At 35.3% G+C, this 22,810-nt stretch overlaps 1 protein-coding gene across 1 annotated transcript in view; it reads right to left on the reverse strand.

The window, feature by feature from the left end:
- The window catches only part of LOC138376986 (platelet glycoprotein 4-like), a 35,885-nt gene that overhangs the window by 12,783 nt on the left and 292 nt on the right, over positions 1–22,810 (reverse strand). Inside the window, exons 2-4 of the mRNA XM_069461648.1 lie at positions 6,380–6,540; positions 1,851–1,998; positions 1,229–1,407 (exon numbers count right to left, since the gene is read on the reverse strand). Of these exons, the coding sequence (XP_069317749.1) occupies positions 1,229–1,407; positions 1,851–1,998; positions 6,380–6,540 (488 nt within the window). The remainder of the gene's footprint in view (positions 1–1,228; positions 1,408–1,850; positions 1,999–6,379; positions 6,541–22,810) is intronic.

Raw genomic sequence — 22,810 nt, forward strand, 5'->3', positions numbered from 1 at the left:
TTACTTCTAAAACAACTCACATATTTCAAAGTATAAAATATGTAATTAACTCACTTTCACATTTCTAGAACATTGTTTGTTCATAATTATTTTATATAACTTGAAATATATATGCAATAATTCTTTAAATTATTGGCTTTTAAAATGTTTTAAAGGATGGACTATAAAAGCTTCCTAGAAATAAGTGTTAAATGATGAAATAAATATCAAAAGTTGACGTGATCCTAAATCCAGCATTCTTTGTCATAATTAAGCCAATAAGAACATTTTGATCATTACTCCTATCATATTGAGGTGAGGGGACATTGAATAAAATCGATAGGAACAATTATTTGTAAAGGTATTCTAAATGTTGTGAATTTTAAGTTGTTACTATTAATAAAATGATAAAAATTAGTCATACAAAATAAAAATTAGCCAAGAAAAGACTTCTGAGTATTGAATCAAAATACTCATCAAGAATCTCTGATTCCTGAAACATTTCTACTTATATATTGATATATAACCTTGTAGTCCTAAACATTATCTAAAAGTAAAACAATAACAATGAACTGGAGAATATAACTAATATTCACATATAGTGCTGAATGAAATCATAGTCAAAATTCCAATGCAGGTGTGTCAGCTTATCTTATTTGTTACTCAATACATTAAGCTGTACTGAAGTGAACCATCAAGTTCATATTTTCCTTAATTTTCAAACTGCCATTTCATGATATTTGTAGACTATTGGAAATTCTTATTTGTAAATCTTATTAAAATGAGGCCTATTGACATCAATCTTACTGAGATGTGCAAATTTAGGCTTTTTAATATAAACTAAGACAAGTTTGTAAATAGAGAAGAAGGAATAATAGGATGCATGCATTAGCACAAAAATATGGTATTTAACTTGATTATACAAGAAGGAAATCAAAATAAAAAATATTCAAAGATTTATATGCTAGCTTATAAGCCAATTTTAGACAAATTGTATATTTATAAAAAGAGTAGAGACCTAAATATATCTCAGTTTTTCTGTTTTAAATTTAATTGTTAAATCCAGATGAGTTTCTAACTAAGAAAGCTGAAGCCATATGAGATAAGAACTTTTTTAAAAAGTTAAGATATATATCTCCAGATCATCAGTAGGGCTAATACACTAAATTATGAAATGATACCATGCCAATGCCATTCTATTTATCTAATTAGAAAACAACAATATTGCCATTCATATTTGGTACTTACAGGATAAAACACACCAACTGTGGCAAGAGCAGGGTATGGAATCAAAGTCAAAAATGGATCCTCATAGCCCCATAACAGTTCTTTCAGAGTTCTGTTTTGGAACATAGAAGAGTTTGACTTTTTGATAAGTAAATTGAGGAACGACTGAACAATTGCATTTGGATAGAGATAGGCTGCAGCCTACAAAAACAAAATCACTGTTTAAGACACCAAGACAGTATCAGATTTTAACAAATAATTGGATTAAACACTAAAATTGAGTTTAATAAAAATTTTACAACTATATCTTTAAAATTACTGCTAAATCCTGCCAAAACTAAAAGTGTAATTTGGCTAATCCCTAGATAATTACATTTGTCTGCTTCAATGCCAGCCACCAGAAGGCATCACAAGTTAAGTCCTATTTTTTTAATTGATACATTTTAATTGGTCTTCAAATTGAATTGATATTATTTTGTCATCTTTCCAAATGTCTATAACTCCATTCAAAATAATGACATAGGAACACATTTTTACAAAAATGGCCAAATACATAAAACCTACAAATAACTCTAATGATGAGATTAATTATACTGGATTCTAGAGTATTTTAAAATAAGTAACTTTGTGGTTTGTCTACTCACAGCTACAGCCAGATTGGGAACTGTGAAAGTGTCATTCTCTGTTCCAACTGATAGTGAAGGTTCAAAGATGGCACCATTGGGCTGCATGAAAGAGACTGTGTGGTCTTCAGCGTCCTGGGTTATGTTTTCCTTGGCTAGATAATGAACTCTGGGAAAAATAGAAGTAAACAAAAGTCAAAAAATTTGGCTTATGTAGATATTAGATCTCAAATGCCATTCATTAATTCAACAAATATTTGAACACATAGAATGTGCCAGATATTATGATAAACAATGGGGTTAAATAAGCCAGTGCTGGGTCTTTAGTAGACTCATCAAAAGGGGTCTTAAACTTGCAAACAGGAAATTACAATAGCAGAGGAGAAAGGGATATGTGTTAAAATGTGAGTTTACACAGAGTCCATGGGAAAGCACAGAGCAAATACAAATAAATGCAGGTTTGGGATTATCAGGGTAGAGATGAGAGCCAAGACACAATTTGTAGCCATTCCACTTAAGTGGTCCAAATAACAAAGAGAAGTTTAGTTAGGTAAAATAGGGTAGACAGTGTCATGTGTAAGATAAGAACATTATATAATTTAGGAAATGCATTTCTTTGTGTGTATTGGATTATCAAGCAATAGATAAGGAGAGTGGTGGAAAATAAAGATCTCAAACATGAAAAGGTCATATCCCATACTCAAATGACAGACTTTATCCTGAAGGTAAGGAGGAAAGAGTGGAGAGACTTAAACTGGGAAATAGGAGGAGCACATTTTCTTATATTAATATAAGAAAGAACCCTCAAAGTACATAGCCTATCCAATGCTGGCTCATCTATCTTTATCAGTACTTTAATGAGAATTAGAATATAATTTTCATTTTTAAGGGCTACAAACCAATTTCTCCCTCCCCATTTTCCCCACTTATTGAATACATACTAGCTCTAAGCCCCTGGCTCTAACATCTCCATGTTGAAAAGTACCAACTACATTTTAGGGAGGTGGTAAAGGGTGATTATTACGGGGAAGAATACTTTGCAAGTACAGGGTACTCACTGAGAAGAAATAAGGTATACATCATCATTTTATGAGATGAATGGCTAGCTAACACAAAGACTAAAAGGGGGGACTGAAATTTAAAGAAACAAATTTTTTCAACTATTATAAAAAAAGTAAATTGCCATAGTGTAGGGGTTATGGTTGTTTTGTATCTCTAAGCAGAGTGCCTTGGACATAGTCCTCAATAAATATCTATCATAAATAAATACATTAGTGGCCCATCCTTTAAAAAGGGGATTCAAAATCAGATAGAAAGATATTTCTAATGTAATTTGATGAAAACCTCATCATTCTCGTTGGAGTACTTGTAGACACACAAAGAATACAAAAATCTGAAACGGCACCCAGAATAGTTAACTACAAGTAGTGCCTTTTCTGTCAAAAAGCTTTTCAAAGTTGTATTAAATGTTAACATTTAAAATTAAAATATTTTAATTTTTTAGGAACATTTGTATATAAATAATTAAAACAATAGCAAAATAATTGTGACCCAAATTCTAGAGCTTACCTAAATTGTACTTACAACAATAAAACAGCAGATGGCACTCACTAAGAGAAAAATCCTTAAAACTGAGCCCTACCTTTAGAATGTACTTCTAGTTATTTATTTTATTTCAGCATATTACAGGGGTACAAATGTTTAGGTTACATATATTGCCTTTGCCCGCCCAAATCAGAGTTTCATGTGTGTCCATCCCCCAGACGGTGCGCACCACACCCATTAGATGTGAACATGCCCACCCCTTTTTCCCCCCTCCCACCTGCCAGGAGAGAGAGGAATACTCATACACTAATGGTAGGACTGCAAACTAGCACAACCTCTCTGGAAAGTAATATGAAGATATCTCAAAGAGCTACAAGTAGAACTACCATTTGATGCAGCAATCCCATTACTGGGCATCTACCCAAAGGAAAAACAGGCATTCTATAAAAAAGATATCTGCACTAGAATGTACTTCTAAAAACAACATAATCACTATTACTTTCTTTCTTTGTTGTTTAAAAATTACATTGTATACAAGTTTGGGGAAGGGTGGGTTAATAAGGTCAAAGAAAGTAATTTGTCCTATAGTTTTCCCAATTATTACTTTCTTTGTATTCCTGACAAAGTAATGTAACTTAAAAAATGATTTACGTCATATCTGAGAATATTATGGGGGTATCAGTGCCTTCATAGAAATGGTATAGGTTGGAATATATGTAAGATCTCAGTCCAGACAATTTCATGGTTTGTCTCATGTCATGTTTTGTCAAAGTGTCATCAAACTCACTTGAACAGCCATGGCCAAATAAAGCCTGTGATCCTGTTTGAGGAGGGACCTCTCTGACACTCTCAATTTCAACTTGATTTAGGGTATAGTTAATTATGGGAAAGCATGTTTAGCTCCACACATAGAAGACTATCAAAGTACTAACATTTTTCTAAAAGGTACCAGCTTTCACATTATTGAAGGCATTCGAACAAACAAAAAGACTCCATTTGGTAACATGGGACAAATGACCTCTAGTTGATTAGGGATCTCTTTCAAATTGTTATATAAAGAGGGGTTTATTGTTTATAAAATTTATCTGTAAATCTAACTCTTCTCCCACGCCCTTCCATCACCTCCCCAAACAAGTCAAGTATATCTCACCAACCCCCTTTTTGTCCCTTAAAGAGATAAAGGCTCTAAGAATAAAACAGATATTAATTGTTAACTGTCAGAGGAGAACTAGGTTACATAATGTGTTTATATACTCTTATATCCCAAATAATATCCTTAAAAGTAGAAAATATAACCTCCCCAAAACAAAAAACAAAATAGAAAATGTGAGTTCTCAAATTCTAAAAACTATTCCACCTCATACTTAGTCCATCCATGTTCTACCTTTTAAACAGTTATGCTCACATTCTCATTAGGTCACATGTGAATTATAGATTTTCACAGGTACATATACCTATAACCCTCTTTTGAAACAAGGTATTTATATAGCCTTTTACTAATAGCATAACAACTATAAGACCATAAAAATATTTTCCAAGATGAGATTTCTTGTAACAATGAAAACCAAGTTGTCTTTGACAAAGTCGTGAATAGTACCAGAAATTGACATAGAGGCAATAGTCTTGGGGAACACTGCCAAGAAAGGATAGGCACCAAGGCTCTCTGCAGCTCATATATCATATGATACAGTAGTAGGCAGTACCTCACATGACTACTGTTATTTCATTATATTTTGGATATGTGTTGTCAATATAGAAACATATTGATGCATTGGAGAGGAAGGAAAATTATATAGAGTATCCAAAAGAGACAAGATACTAAAACTTTGAATTATTATAAATTATTACAAATCAGAAATTTTGTCATAAGGTAAGAATCATGATATATAAATAGTTGTAATTATCCATAAGGGAAATACACTTTTATATAACAAATGAGATAGCAGGATATAACAATGTTCCCATATGGATATCATAAATATATCCCTAATCTTTGGTTAAGTTAGTGTTTTTAGTGCCTCAAGCTCCACTTTTTTAAATTTAATAATTGGAAAAGACATCGTTTATAATTTGAATAGAAAATGTATACAAAAATCTTAAGAGTTACCAGTTCCTACATCTGTGTGAACATGAACAAGTTCCTTTATATCCAGTGGTTAAGGTATTTTTTATTTACAAGAAAGATTCTGGCTAATCATTTCTTCTAGTTCTAGTAGTCTAAGGCTCTATTCAAGAGTGTGTTAAACTATCAGGTAATGTAGACTATAGGTGTTGAATGGTCAGTCTCAGTAGAATAGAAAATATAAGAATGAAAGTATTAATACTAGATAAATGTACATATCTATATGACCTGTATATTAGTTTGGATATAAATCCTTAATATAGTTATATAAAAATAAGCTTAGTGTCATGGTTCTCAAAATTGAGTGTGTATTAGAATAACCCAGAGGGTTTCAAAACTCATTAGTGAGCCCCAACTCAGGAGTCTCCAATTCCTTTGGTCCAGGATGGGGCCTGAGAATTTTCATGTCTACCAAGTTCTCTGGTGATGCTGATGCTGCTGGTCCAGGAGCCACACTTTACAAACTGCCAATATAATGTCTACATTTGATTTTAAGATGTTAATGACTGATAGCTTTTTTTGCCCTCTTCGTCATGCATATTTCAGAGTTGAGTATATATGCCACAAGTGTAAAACACTTGTAACTTCTTAAACATAGGGTTGTTATTTGATGCTGGTACATTTATTATAAAATTTGTATTTCTTTTCTACATACTGTCTAATTAATTTCTGTGTAATTTACATATCTATTCAAAATAAATATATTTTAATCACTTAATCCTTATGTTAGGAGTCTATACAGATAAAATATTTCAAAGTATATTATTGGCAGGAAAATAAGAACATTTCAATAAAATGGCATTCTTCAACTGGAATCCTTCTCAGAAATATATATGTTCAAGGTCAGTTATGTTCAATCTGCCACTTATTTGTGGGGACTCACCTGTACATGTAAGGACCTCTTTGCTTAACTTTAATGTTGCTGCTATTCACCATCACTTCCTGTGGATTTTGCACATCAAAGATCCAAAACTGTCTGTATATGTCTGTGTCAGTTTTAACCCAATTTTTAAAAGCAATTGTACCTTCTTCAAGGACAACTTCCTGTGAAAGGACACATTGGGGTTGTATCTTGGTAGTAAATACAGGCATTTCTACAGCCAGAATAAAAGGAATAAACGCAAGTACCTGGTTCATGACAACCTTTGCAAACATGTCACACACTTTCAGCAACCTCTTTTTAGTCAACTTTTTATTAATACAAAGAGAATCAGTGTGTAGTACTGAAGACACAACTATTTATTTTAAAGCAAACCATTGGCAAGCTTTAGAGTGCCCCTTGGCAATGTTGCAAAAATCAGTAACACAATTTATTAAGTAAATATTATTAAAGTTCCAAAAATCTTTTTATCAGGTATATATATATATATATATATATATATATTTTTTTTTTTTTTTCCAGAGTATTACAGGAGGACAAACACTTTGGTTTTAGAAATTGCCTTTGCACCACCCAAGTCTGAGCTACAATCCTGCCCATCCCCCAGACAGCATGCACTGCATCCATTAGATGCACATTTACCCAGCCCCTTCTCCCCTCTCCCACCTGCCCAACACCCTAGGAATGTTACTTCCCATATGTGCGTATTAGTGTTGATCCCTTAGTACCAATTTAATGGTGAGTACCTGTGGTGTTTGTTTTTCCATTCTTGTGATACTTCACTTAGAAAAACGGGCTCCAGCTCCTTCCAGGATAATACAACAGGTGGTTCACCATTGTTTTAATGGCTGATAGTACTCCATGGTATATATACACCTCATTTTATTAATCCATTCATGTGTTGATGGGCACTGGGTTATTTCCACAGCTTTGCAATTGTGAATTGTGCTGCTATAAACATTCGAGTGAGTATGTATTTTTTATGTAATGATTTTTTTTTCCTTTGGGTAGATACCCAGTAGTGGGACTGCTGGATCAAATGGTAATTCTCCTAATACTTTTAGTTCTTTCAGTTATCTCCATACTACTTTCCATAGAGGTTGTACTAGTTTGCAGTCCCACCAGCAGTGTATGCGTGTTCCTATCTTTCCACTTCCAAGCCAACATTTATTGTTTTGGGACTTTTTGATAAAGGCCATTCTCACTGGAGTTAAGTGATATCTCATTGTGGTTTTGATTTGGATTACCATGATGATTAGAGATGTTGATAATTTTTTCAAATATTTCTTGGCCATTAGTCTATGTTCTTTTCAAAACTTTGTGTTCATGTCCTTTGTCTGCTTTTTAATAGGGTTTTTGGATTTTTTTCTTGCTGATTTTCCTGAGTTCTAAATAGATTCTAGTTATCAGCCCTTTATCAGATGTATAGTATGCAAATATTTTCTCAGATGTATAGTATGTAGCTTGTCTATTTGCTCTAATGATAGTTTCCTTGGCTGTGCAGCTTTTTAATTTGATCAGGTTCCATTTATTTGTTTTTGTTGTAGCTATGATTGCTTTTGGGCTCTGCTTCATAAATTCTTTGCCTAGGCTGATATCTCTAAGGGTTTTTCCAACATTTTCTTCTAGAATTTTTATGGTTTCATAAAACCTTAAACCTTAGGTTTAAGTCTGGAGTTGATTTTTGTGAGAGGTGCAGATCCTGTTTCAGTCTTCTACATGTGGCTATCCAATTTTCCCAGAACCATTTATTAAATAAGGATTCTTTTCCCCAGTGTATGTTTTTGTCTGCTTTGTCAAAGATAAGATGGCTATATGGGGATGGTTTTATATCTGGGTTCTCAGTTCTGTTCCATTGCTCTATGTCTCTGTTCTTATGCCAGTACCATGCTATTTTGGTTATTTTAGCCTTGTAGTATAAAGTCTGGTAAATTAATGCCTCCAAATTTATTCTTTTTGCTTAAGGTTGCCTTGGCTATATAGGGTCTTCTCTGTTTCCATATGAAGCATAGGTTCATTTTTTCTAGATCTGCAAAAAATGATGTTGGTTTTTTAATAGGGATAGCATTGAATCTGTAGATCACTTTGGATAGTATAGACATTTTAAATATATTCTGCTGATCAATGAGCATGATATGGTTTTCCATCTGTTTATATCCTCTGCTATTCCTTTCCTCTGTGTTTTGTAGTTCTCCCTCTAGAGGTTTTTCACCCCCTTAATTAAATATATTCCCAGATATTTTGTTTTCTTTGTTGCTATTGTGAACGATATTAAGTCTTTAATTTGGTTCTCAGTTTGACTGTTGTTGGCATATATGAATGCTACTGATTTGTGTACTTTGATTTTGTAACCTGAGACTTTGCTCAACTTATTTATCAATCCTAGCGGTCTCTTGGAAGAGTCTTTGGAGTTTTCTAGATATAAGATCATATCACCTGCAAAGAGCAATAATTTGACCTTTTCTGCCCCCATTTGGATGCCCTTGATTTCCTTTTTTTTTCTGATTGCTGTGACTAGGACCTCGAGCACTATATTGAATAGAAGTGGTGATAGAAGGTAACCTTGGCTGGTTCCAGTTCTAAGCAGGAATGCTTTCAATTTTTCCCTGTTCAGTATGATGTTGGCTGTGGGTTTATCGTATATGGCTTTTATCATTTTGAGGTAAGTCTAGTCTATACCTATTTTGTTAAGAGTTCTTATATAAAAGGGTGCTGAATTTTGTGGAATACTTTTTCTGTGTCTATTGAGAATATAATATTGTCTTAGTTTTTACTTTTATTTATGTGGTGAATTACATTTATAGACTTGCATATGTTGAACCATCCCTGCATCTCTAGGATGAAGTCCATTTGATTGTGATGGATTATTATTTTGATGAGCAGATGAATTAGATTTGCTAGGATTTTATTTAGAATTTTTACCTCTATATTCATATGGGATATTGGTCTATGGTTTTCTCTTTTTGTTGAGTGCTTTCCTGGCGTTGGTATCAGGGTGATGTTGACTTCATAAAATGTGTTGGGGAGGATTCTTTCCTTCTCAATGTTGTGAAATAATTTCTGCAGGGATAGGTACCAGTTCATATTTGTAGGTATGGGAAAAGTTGGGTGTGAAACCATCTAGTCTGGGGCTTTCTTTTGTAAGAAGATTTTTTTCTTGCTGTGTCAATATGGGTACTTGATATTGGTCTGTTCAGGAATTATATGTTTCCCTGATTGAGCCAAGAAGCGTGTGTGTTTCTAAGAATTTATCCATTTTCTTCATGTTTTCAACTTTATGTGTATAGAGATTTTTATTCATTTATTTATTTATTTTTTATTTCAGCTTATTATGGGGGTACAAATTTTAGGTTATGTATATTGCCTATGCCCCCCACCCCCCCGAGTCAGAACTTCAAGCGTGTCCATACCCCAGGGAGTGCACATCACACTCATTATGTAGGTATGCACCCATCCCCTCCCCCCACCCCCCACATCTGCCCGACACCCAATTGGTGTTATTCCCAAATGTGCACTTAGGTGATGATCAGGGAAACCAATTTGCTGGTGAGTACATGTGGTGCTTATTTTTCCATTCTTGGGATACTCACTTAGTAGAATGGGTTCCAACTCTTTCCAGGAGAACATAAGAGATTCTATGTCACCGTTATTTCTTATAGCTGAGTAATACTCCATAGTGTATATATATACCACATTTTACTAATCCACTCATGTATTGATGGGCATTTGGGTTGTTTCCACATCTTTGCAATTGTGAATTGTGCTGCTATAAACATTCAGATGCAGATGTCTTTTTTATAGAATGTCTTTTCTTCTTTTGGGTAGATGCCCAATAATGGGATTGCTGGATCAAATGGTAGGTCTACTTGTATTTGTTTAAGGTATCTCCATATTGCTTTCCACAGGGGTTGCACTAGTTTACAGTCCCACCAGCAGTGTATGAATGTTCCTATCTCTCCACATCGATGCCAACATTTATTGTTTTGAAACTTTTTGATAAAGCCCGTTCTCACTGGAGATAAGTGATATCTCATTGTGGTTTTGATTTGCATTTCCCTGATAATTAGAAATGTTGAGCAGTTTTTCTTATGTTTGTTGGCCATTAGTCTATCTTGTTTTGAAAAGTTTCTTTTGGTTTCCTTTTGCATGGAATATTGTTTTCCATCCTTTCACCTTGAATATAACTCTGTCCTTGTGGGTTAGGTGTGTTTCCTAAAGACCGCAGATCCTTGACTTTTATATATTTGTCCATTCAGCCAGCCTATGTGTCTTCAGTGGGCAGTTCAAGCCATTCACATTGATTGAACATTTATTGAAATGATTGATAACTGGGTAGATATCTGTTCATTCTGTTGAGTAGAACTTTTTTCCTTTGTTTTATCTCTTGGACCATTATGGCATCTGGCCTTTGACCTTTATCTTTTGGGTGGTTTTGCACTGATGGTTGTCTATTGTGCTGATACATGTACAGTGCAGTTCTAAGTATTTCCTGCAGGGGGTAGGTCTTGTCCTGACAAATTTCCTGATTGTTTGCTTGTCTTTACTTCCCCCTCATACACAAAACTTACTTTTGCAGTATACGAAATTCTAGGCTGGCCATAATTCTGTTTGAGAAGACTGAAAATAGAGCCCCCATTCCTTCTGAGTTGTAAGGTCTGAGTTGAGAAGTCTGCAGTTAGTCTGATGGGTTTTCCTTTGTAAGTTACCTGCTGCTTTCACCTTACAGCTCACAGGAGTGCCTCTTTTATGTTTATTTTGGCCAGTCTGATGACTGTATGTCATGGTGTTTGCTTCTTTGCAAAGAATCTTCCAGGAGTTCTTTGAACTTCTTGTACCTGGATATCTAGATTTCTATCAAGGCCAGGCAAATTTTCCTCAATTATTCCCTCAAGTAGGCCTTCCAACCCTTGTGTATTTTCTTCTTCACCCTCAGGGATGCCTATGATTCTTATGTTAAGCCTCTTTCTGTAATCCCATATTTCTTGTAGGCTTTGCTCATTCCTCTTATTTCTCTGCCCTGTTTCTGTAATTAACTTGTTTAATTAAAAAGTATTATCTTCAAGCTCTGAGAATCTTCTTCTGCCTGATCTAACCTATTCTTAAGGCTTTCCACTGTGTTTTATAATTTCTTGAATGAATTTTTCATTTCCAGAAGTTCTGTTTGATATTTCTTTATTATTTCAATTTCTTTAGTGAATTCTTCATTCATTTTCTGCATAGTTTTTGTGGTTTCTTTGTGTTGGGTTATCCATTTTATCTTGCATTTCATTGAGCTTCCACACAAAGCATGTTTTAAATTCTTCATCTATCATTTCAATATTCTGATTTTGGTTGGTATCCGTTGCTAGAGAGCTGATGCTCCCTTTTGGAGGTGTCCTTTCACTTTGATTCTTCATACTTCTGGAGTTATGTTGCTAATTCCTTCTCATCTGGAGCAGCTGTTGCTTTTTATTTTTGAATTTTATTTAGATAATGACATGTCCAGTTTAATCTGTGAACCAGTAGGTTGTGCTTATGGGTGAGAATCAACTGCAGCCTGTATGATGAGTCAGTAAATGAAGTAAAAGTGTGTGCAAATTGACCTCCCTGTCATTAGGTGGCACTTGCTGGAAGGAACAAGCTGCAGTGTTGTTTTTGGGTCCTGTAACCAGCTCTACTTCCTAAGGAAAAGCACGCTAATGCCCCAGGTGGTGGTGGGGCCCTGATACTTTCAGCATCATCCTTATTCTTCACCATAGCAGGGATGGGTGGGGCAGTGAGACTGGGCATGGCTGAGTTGGGGAAGCCTGTTCTCAAGTTCCACAAATGTTTTTAGCAGGGGTCAAAGGTCTGTTCCCCACCTCTGGGCAAAATTGAGGCAGCCTCACTTAACCAGAAAGTCTGTGTGTGGAGGCGGGGCTATTTGAGATCCTTAATCAGGCAGTCTGTAGCAGGTCTCATTTCTTTCCATCCTCCCCTATTCTACAGTTACTGCCTGGCCTCTGCCAGCAGGCAGGATATCAAGCCAGCCAATCTCTCCCACAGCTGTGATGCAGGCCAGGATGTTCCCTTCCCAGGATCCCAGACTGAGTTGGGAGCATGGCCTTTCCATAGGAGGAGGGGTGCCCTACGAGCATGCCATAGCTAGGATGCACATTGCACTTTTCCCCCTTGGTCTGCCCCTACAGGCACCCATACCTTGTGAGACTAATTCGCAATTATCCTCTCTGTGCTCCTGGGCAATGCAATTGAGACCTGGGTGTATGGAATCTGGCGTGTGGGTCCATCCCCCAGGTCCAGAGATTCATCCCTGACCATGCCAGGGAAAAGGATGCTGGTCCCAAGGTTCCCATGTGGTGCCCAAACTGGTTCAATGTCCCTCCACCTCAGGATTTGCCCCACTCTGCTAAAGTCACTGGGCAAGCAGCACCAACCAGGCAGGGCCAGTGGACAGCCAGCTCACAGTCAGAGCACTCCTCAGTCTGCTCCAGGACCCCAAAGGGAAATATCTGAGACCCATTCCCTGTGAAAACCTCCATGTGGTGGCTCAATTGTCTCTCTCGGCATCCACGAGTGAGGGAAGGGAAGAGGAGAATAAGAGTCTAGGTGGAGGAAATTCCACACCCTGGTTGTCTCAGACCCTCTCTTTGGGAGGCAGTATACCCAGAATGACCAGATTCTGGAGTCATGCAGATTGCCTGGGACCCACTGGACTCCTGTGGCTCCTGCAGTCTGGACCAGAGTTGAGAAATGTCTGTGTGGGGATGAACAAGGTGGAACCTGAGGGGTTGAGGCCCCTTGGGGAGGACAAAGGAGCCCAGTAGGTATAGAAGCAATATGGTGCCTATCATCTGGCTCAGGTCTGTGGAGCAGGAGGCACCCTGGGAGAGGAGGGAGCCTGGTGCCCTGTCTGCAAGAAGCTCTTCGCTCACTATCGACAGCAGTCTCTGGGCTCACTTAGGCAGAAGGTCTCTCCAGCATCTGGGGAGCCCACCAATAGTCCAGGATGAAAGGGAGTGTGATGTTAACCATGGCACCTACTCTTCTCGCTGCTCTCCAGGCATCTTGGGCTTAATTCTCACTGATTCTTTTCTACCTCCAGTTCTGCTCTGCAACCTCTTCCCTTGGAGCCTCCTGTAGGTTCAGGCACCCTTCCTTCAGACCCTAATATAATCTGTTTGTCAGTCTATTTGTTTTTTCTCTTTCATCTAAAACTTCTCCTTTGGCTGAGCGTGGTGGCTCATGCCTGTAATCCTAGCACCCTGGGAGGCCGAGGCGGGTGGATCATTTGAGCTCAGGAGTTCGAGACCAGCCTGAGCAAGAGCGAGACCCTGTCTCTACTAAAAATAGAAATAAATTATATGGACAGCTAAAAATACATACAGAAAACATTAGCCTGGCATGGTGGCGCATGCCTGTAGTCCCAGCTACTCGGGAGGCTGAGGCAGGAGGATTGCTTGAGGCCAGGAGTTTGAGGTTGCTGTGAGCTAGGCTGATGCCATGGCACTCTAGCATGGGCAACAGAGTGAGACTCTGTCTCAAAATAAATAAATAAATAAATAAAACCTCTCCTTCTTACAGAGATGCTCTGGCTGGTGGTATTTCTGGTCTGCCACCTTGCTGCTCCCCACCCCAGGTTGAACATTTATTTCTACTCTTAGGTGAGTTGGATTGATGAAGCAAAACAAACACTGAAAGCAAAATTTAGTGGTATTGGAAGATTTTCCCTTTTCTTCAAGAGTTGGACACTTCAGAGGATGACAACATTAAGAAAATAATTGTATCTGAATGAAAAACACAAATTTGACTTCACCCCTTAAAAACCATGCTCAGTATGGCTTTCCTAACTCAATATATTTGCAATAACCGGTTAGTAACATGTTTCTAAAAGTTATAACAGCCCAATTTGTAATTATTGAATTACTACCTTTTAAAGAAAATGACAAGATAAGGAAGCTCCCCTATTATTCCTTTATAAAATCCATTAAAAATCATTGATGCCCCTTGTACTGAAACTATACCAGTGGCAGAATTAAAAACCCTATGTAAGGGATCTGATTCCTCACTTTAGGAGATTTGGGATCAGGTAGAAAGTCACCAAACCCTTCAGGGTCAATTTCATGATAGTTAATTGAGGGGATTACCACAGATGTTCTCCCAGTTTCCTTCCATGGCTCTCATTCTGAGCTGGAAGTCTATGAAGCTATAGTAACTAGTGCAAACAAAGGTGATTTTTTTAGTAGTCAATATTTCCAATTAAGTACCTTGGGAAGAATGTCCAGGTTAAAGAGCTCCAATTTAAGATTAATGTGCTAAAGGAAGAGTAAGAAAGCCATTTTCACAGAAAATGAGCCTCAAAAGAGCCATGACTGCAGGAACAATGTGACCTATTTCTTTCTTTCACCTGGAAGCATCATTTCAAAAAATGATGGACCCAGAAAGGACATTGAGTCTCATCCCGTTTTCTAGTAGGGCACACCATAGTTCTGAGCAGCCAGGTGGCTAGCCTAAGGGTAGCCTAGGCAAATAGTAGTGGATTCATAATGAAAACTTTTGTTTCTGACCCTGATACTAGTCCTCTTTTACATCATATTTTTACTACCCCTTTTTCCCCTATGACCCTGTGCACTTAGTTGGTAAAATATAAGAGTTTCATATTTTCAGGATATTTTACCTATTGCTTAATGCAGAGAATAAGGGAATTCATTATAGAAGAACTGGGCACTCAGTTAAAATGGAATTACAGAGTCTTGTACTATTGCAATCCATTTACACTGGGTACATTGGACCTGCTGGAATGATGCTGGAATCTTTTACTTTTTACAATGAATTGTCCTTAAAAAGCTTTTTATTTTCTCTTTGAAGAGCTTATTTCCACACTAACAATTCTGACATTACAACAAAAATGCTTAAAGCAATATGACTGTTCTTCTAAGTATAAAAGTATTTGATGAGGATGTTAAAGCTGAAAGCTATATAGAAGCTGAAAACTGTGATAATTTACCTATTCCAAGAGACTTTATAAAAGGGAAACACACAGAAACACCATACACATACTTTATCATTCTCACAGTATAAGAATCTTGATGATAAAAGCGATAACTTTTATTTATAAAGTTCTTCTCAGGGTACATATTTTATTTCAGTTCTTAATGAAAGGAACTCATTAAATTCTCATGAAAATGAAAACAGTTTATGATACAATATGCTTGAAGGACAGAATGCCTCAGTGATGCATGTGTGTCTAAATACCAAAAGACATAGTACTGCATTATGCCTTTTTTCTAAACTCATAAGTCACTTAAAAAATATCTATGGCAACAAATAAGGCAAAGTTGAAACACCAAGAGTAGACATGAATGCACTGTAGAAGACTGAAACAAGGTCTACATCTCTCACCTTTCACAAAAATCAAGTCACAGTAGATAACAGACTTAAACCTAAGGCAAGCAACTATAAGAATTCTAGAAGAAAATGTTGGAAAAACTCTCATAGACATTGGCCTAGGGAAAGAATTTATGAAGAAAACCCCAAAGGCACTCACAGCAACAATAAAAATAAATAAATGGGAGCTGATCAAATTAAAAAGCTTCTGCACAGCCAATGGATTATTAATTGTTAGAATATGGACCACCCAACCCCATCCATTTTTTCAGAGGTAGAAAATGAGTTTTTGACCAAAAGAGATGTCCTAGTGAATATTACATGACAAATTTTATAGGAAATAATGGGGAAATTGGGACCTTTCACTTAAATTTTGTGGTTTCCATAGCACCATGATTTGTTCAGAGACAAAGAGATAAGGGATATTGAAGTAGTCAAAACAGGAATGCAATTCTTCTGATGCTAACACTACTGTATGTATTAGAAAATTGTATAACCACTCCTTGAATACCAAGACTAAACATATGATAAGTTCCATTTTAAAAGAAGCAAAAGAATTTTTTTCTTTTTCTTTTTTTTTTTTTGAGACAGTCTCGTTCTGTCACCCTGGCTAGAGTGCCAGTGGCATCATCATAGCTCACAGCAATCTCAAATTCCTGGACTAACGCAATCCTCCTGCCTCAGCCTCCTGAGTAGCTGGGACTACAGACAGGCATGCGCCACCATGCCCGGCTAATTTTTTTCTATTTTTAGTTGAGACAGGATCTTGCTCTTGCTTTTCTTGCTTGAAAACCTGGCCTCAACCAATCCTCCTGCCTCAGCTTCCCACAGTGCTAGAATTACAGGCATGAGCCACGATACCTGGAAAATTTATATTTTTTTGTGTGTGTGTGAATAAAAAAGGGCTTGATTTTAAATTTGTTTCGCAAATATTTCAGTAAGTTTAAAGTTCAACACTGATAATTAGGTGTACAGAAAAAAATGATATAATTTAAAATATTCTCACTTGATTAATGTGAAAGTCAGTATTTATCCTTGACTTTAAGTATGGAAACCATCCAGCCCTGGTAACAGTTGGATTCGAACCTAGTGAGTCTCATACAGCATGGTCTACAGCTGGGATGGAAGCCACTGACCTTGAAACTTCTATTCTGCTACATTAATTTGAAAACAGATGTTTGTGACAGTAATATCTTCTATATAGTCACAACTCTCTTCATTATTACTGTTGCTGCAAATAGTAGTCATCTACAGGACTGGCAACTTTAATGTAATTATTAAAATGCCCTTGATATGTTCCTGTGCATGCAGTAGGTAGAGTACAAATGTAGAAAACATATTGCCTCATTTCTCAAGCACCTTAGGAAGTACTAATAATACTAAGAGACAGATTCATATTTAGCAGATGTTAATTTATGAGTCAGATTCTCTTACCCTATCTTTACCCTAACAAAATGCAGTGGATTCTTCCCTAAGGTATAGAGTGAAATGGTTAACAATGATATTTGCTGCTATGAGGTTGATCTCCAGTTTGGTCACTTAAAAGCCATTTACATTTGAGCAGGTTATTTAATTTCATTGTACTTCAGTTTCTCCTTATGTGTTAGGGTAATAATAGTAATATAAACTTGGTATTTCTGAAAGTCTAAAATGTTTAAGTTTGGCATTTTCATATGGTTTAATTAAATATTTCTCCTCACCCTCATAGGTTGTTACTAGGATTAATAAAAGTAGGCACTTAGAACAGTGTTAGCAAAAAGAAGACATTCAGTGTGTCAGGTATTAATATTTTTTAAATCCTATCCATCTTTTTTTAAAATCACTTTCTTCTACCCTCTAGAGGAAGAACTCTTGTATCATTTATTCCACACATTGCTTTCACTGGTAGGTTCATAACATTTACTGTCTAAGCCAGTTATGTGCCAACATCTAATGTAAAATCCTATGATACTTCTTTTTCTGCTACTTAATCATTTCTATGTTTATTTTCTCTCCAGTAAAATAAAAATTTCCTTTACAAAAAAGCAGAAGCATACCGGAAATTGCCTCCATAATTTTCACCAACTATTACAAAAAAGTAGAAGCATACTGGAAATAGCCTCCATAATTTTCACCAACTATTACAAAAAAGCAGAAAGCATACTGGAAATGGCCTCTATAATTCCTACCCTTTATTATAATTTGCTTGTAAGTGGTCCTAAAAAGAACAATTTCCCCATGTTTCAAAAAATTCTCACATCTTTACACATTACATGCATGTGTAAGTTGAGGAGGAGAGAATGAATTAGAATATTAATGACAGCTGTGCCAAGAATCAGAAAATGGTTTTAGTCTCAGATTATCATCATTAACTAAAATCAAGAATAAACTGGTAAAATGTATTGGGGAAGGAAGCTTTAGTAGCTTTCTAAAACTCAGAAATTAGACACCAATAATTTGTTAAGAACCTAAAATGGGAAATTTTGTATTTGGCATGAAAAGTAAACTATGTTACACTAAGTTGGGCTGGAGGAAAAAAGTAACATATGCTTACCTGCTATTTCTAGAAACATTGCTTTTAGATGTCATTTGTTATTGGAATTATAGGCAAATAAATGTAGTGTTTAGTTCATTTTCATACTGTTAATATTTTAACTTAATTTTTTTGTATGGTTTCTTGTTCTTATGTCATTAAATATAGAACAAATTTTACCACCTTTAACAACTAAAATTTAAGGCATTTCTTTTTGTGCTTTATAAATACTTCAAAAAGTACACATTATTTTATCATATCTGGAAATATAAGCATATATTATAAAGTTAACATAAACATAATTTCATTAAAATATGGACTATTGATTCAGAAGTATAGTCATTTTAATAAATAATTATTCTTTCAATTTATTCTCTCTGAAAACATTTATTACCAGCTATTAAAGGATCATTTTTTTTTCAAGAAATGGGGAAGGGAAAATGATGGTTTAATTGAATATTAGTGTTTTCATAGGATAAAACCTATAATTCTCTTTTGGTGTTCTATATTTAATAGCATAGGAAAATTAAATTAAAATGTATTTAAAATTTCCTCTCTTATACAGTATTTACTAAACATTTTATCATGTGATATTAATATTAACAGTATCAAGTGATAAATTATCTTTTGTGGAGGTGGCAAAACTCTGACCTTTCGTCAAAGTCCTTTGGTAGTTTCTACATTCATGGTAGCTCCTGCTGTTGACTTTTAGTCTATCTAGAAAGATTGCATACACTTGCTGGCTCCACAGACATCTATTAGGAATCATGGTCAAAAATACTAGTAAGAAGGGTTTCAGCTAAAATTAAAAAAAAAAAAAAAAAAAAAAAAAAAATGAAGTTTCCAGAAAACGTCCTTGGAAATAAAGAGCAAAATATCATCTATCATAAGTAAGGTTTCTGAACCATTTTTCACCATTTCAAATGATAGTGTCAGCGTGTCATCTTTCAGAATTAGAAGGCATCATAACACTCCAATTCTATAAATGAGATAAAAATAGATGATTTTCTGATCTTTTTCAATTAAATATTTTAATTCTTTCTCAAAATGTCACTTGTATACAAGTAATAGCTTCCTGGATTTGCTATTAGTCAATTAAATAAACTAACATTCAGTGAGTTTCAATGTTATAAAAGAATTCCCCAGTGAGACACTCATATGTTTGTAAAATAATAGCATTATTCTAAGTGTTTCTGAGGCAGAGGTAAGTCAATTGGCTCTCTAGGTTTATACATAATTCAGAGATTTCAGTCCTAATATATGGCAAAGATACACATATGCCAATATCATTTTCAAAATAGTTTTGTAAACTAAAAAAAAACAGCCTTATGTAAACAAAGAAAAAGTTCTACCATCATTACGTGACTAAAATTGATAAGGGCAACATGGTTATATAGAAATCTGAGAGCAAACTCGGACTAAGGCTAACATGGACTCTAGACCTTGACCATTGTAGGGATTCTAATGTGTCTTAGTCTTTCGATTTGTAGTGGGCATACAATGCAAACTATCATTTACAATCTTCACAAATTTCAGTTTTGTGCCTCCTCCTCCTCCTGGAGTCTGAATCCATACTGCTCCCTTTTGTCTTGTAAAAGATTGCACAGATAAACCTCATTTCAAAAACAAGAAGGAAAAACACTTTATTTCTTTATTTCATTCCCCCTCCTTTATTTACCTACTTACCTTAAATTATACCTTCAAAATCATTAGTGACCATGTTGTAACCGTTATTTCCTTAATTTTCATCTGCCAGAGAACATTTCATTCTCTCTTTCCTTGAGTTCTGGCCTCCTATTAACTTCCAGGAAATGAGACTCTTTTGTTTCTATTTTTCCATATAAGACCATTCTTTTCCTTTTCTACTTTTGTCTTCCTGCCCTTGAATTGTGTACAAATGCTATAGTAATCTTTCTGTTCTTTCCCCTCTACATTCAAACTCCCTAAAAGCAAATCTAATATGTAGCTTTATTTATAATCTCTATAGAAATGGTCAAATCTATTTGAGAACTGACCTTTGAAATACAGATTCATGTACCTATCAAACTACTTGTAAAACCTCTCTTTCATTTCCTAAGGTGCACATTTCTATCTGTAACTCAACTGGACATCTGAGTTTACTATTTTTACTCCCCTCTCTCCTAATTTAGTCCCCCTATCTAAACTTCAATTGCATGCCTCACCCATCAGTTTTTCATACCTCCTCCACCATGGAAAGATCTTTCTACAAGGGAACATTAAATTGTTCTTGAAACTGGTCATGTCCTACATAGTTTTTTTCTTGTTTTTCTGTCTTTGGTCTCCTCGCTTTCCAGTGGTTTCTACGGCAGAAGCATAGTGTACGAGACTGTGTGTCATTTAGGCTCTTGCTTCAGATTGCTGGTGTTTGGAAACTGACTCCTCTTCCTATTGGCTAGGTGAGTTGGCAAGTTGATTTAGGTACTTGTGCCTGTAAAATGGGTAAAATAATAGGACCCTATGATACATATTTCTGATGATTAAATGAATTATGTAGGACTATAGGAAGCTTTTAGTAAGCTTCCTATATTCAAATGCTAGTCATTTGATGACATAAATCTCTCAATATATGTTTTATTATGCCTTACAGTTACCGGAAAACATACACCAACTAGCATTGTGTATCACATCATCAATTAAATATTCCACTGCCTGATATTCAAAGCTTCTTAAGGTTCCTTTCTAAACTTTTCTCTTGTTAATCCAGTATTCTTAACATATTCTCTGCCTTCTTCCATCCCTCCTCACTGCATTTAATTGTATTTCCACAATTTTTTCAAAATTTTATACTCCTTAAAATTTAACCCAAGTCCCACCCTTTTCTTGAAGTTTCTTGAATACTCAGAGATTTCTCTTCTAAATAACATTTATTTTTCAAATTCAATTCTAGAGTCTCACAGTCTTTGTATTTTTTATTACCATATACTTTTCCTTGGTTATATCATACACTTGTTGAGATAATTTATTTTCTTAGTCACTATACAAAAGTACATCTTGATATCTCAGAACACTTTCTCATGATTAACCCTTATGAGCATAGAGATAAATATGAAAGAACTAAATTAAAATAGATGGTAGCACCACACATGACAGTCCACATGTACCAGTTTCGTTGCATGACAAATAAGAAAATAAATGATCAAGACTCAGCTATTGATCATTCATTATGTGTTAGGAAAATAGACTAAGTCGCTGTGAACTGTAAGATTACTGCGACATTTTTATTTGGAAATAAAAAGATAAGTTATAATCTATGTGTTAACACAGACAGATCCTGTCCTTTCTCCACAGCAGATCCATGTGGGAAACAGTTTACAGAGCAGGAAGGATGTTAGAGCAATGGGAATTCTATCCACTGATAGACCAGCCCTGCCTCACCATCACAGTCTCTCTCCATTGGCCTATATTAAAAATACTATTGAGAAAACTGGGAAATCCAAGACAGGGATACCATTCAATTTATATACATATTTTTTTAGTTAAATGGATGAGGTTAAAGATCTACACTATGGTAGCAATAAAAAGACAGAAATCACTCTACAATCAGCCCTCTGTATCTGCAGGTTCCACATCCACAGATTCAACCAACCATGGATCAAATATATTAAAAAGAAGACAACAATGAAAAATTTAATAAAATTTAATTCTTGTTGTTCTCCATCATGATTGTATTTACCAACCCTTTGTCTAGGTCATTGCCATCCTAACCAGGTAGAGAGCTGAAGGCAGCACTCGGAAATGTTTTACTTGTCCAGCATTATGTTTCAGAAAATGGTCATGCATGCCTTCAGGCATGACACACATTCTTCAGTTCACAATCAGTTCCTTATCTTCATTTATCTTATTCTTGACACCTTAAATTTTGTTTGATCCCTATCTCCAAACTCCTGAAGTCATTTGAATTTTCCATTCCCGGTTAAGGATTTCAGCAGATATGCTCATGCTATTCTCTTCTTCCCTCTATTAGTTAAAGTTTCTGTTGAGTACATTTGTAGAAAATTAGAATGAACTAGAGTGGGAGATGAATTCTAGATTGTTGTTCAAAGTCTGTCTATTGAATCATTCTATTATTTTAAACTACAGTCAATTCCTCATATACTGAGATACCTCTTATGTATTTCTGAAAGTATTTTTGAAGAGTCAAATATTAATATGAAGCTTCATAAATAGGAAAAATTTACGAGATAATCAGGTAATTACAACATTACATAAAGCAGTGGATTACCAAACCAAAGAACAAAGTTTACCAGTTTACCAAAGATTTCTGCTTCAATATCAACCACAATATTTAATATAGATATATACACACATATGTACTCATATATTTGGTTTTACTTTTCTCAGTATTAACTAAAATGCAACTGTTTATAAATATTCCATCACCGAATAGACTCATTTCTTATTCAAAAGCATGCCAACACATTCTTTGGACATAATTAAAAAAAATTTCCACTACCTAGAGACAGCATGTATCACAGTGTAGATATGCATATAAGATAGCAATATACTGATGTGAAATATGCATTATAATTATAATATCT

The sequence above is a fragment of the Eulemur rufifrons genome, chromosome 29, assembly GCF_041146395.1.
Source record: "Eulemur rufifrons isolate Redbay chromosome 29, OSU_ERuf_1, whole genome shotgun sequence".
NCBI classification, from domain to species: Eukaryota; Metazoa; Chordata; class Mammalia; order Primates; family Lemuridae; genus Eulemur; species Eulemur rufifrons.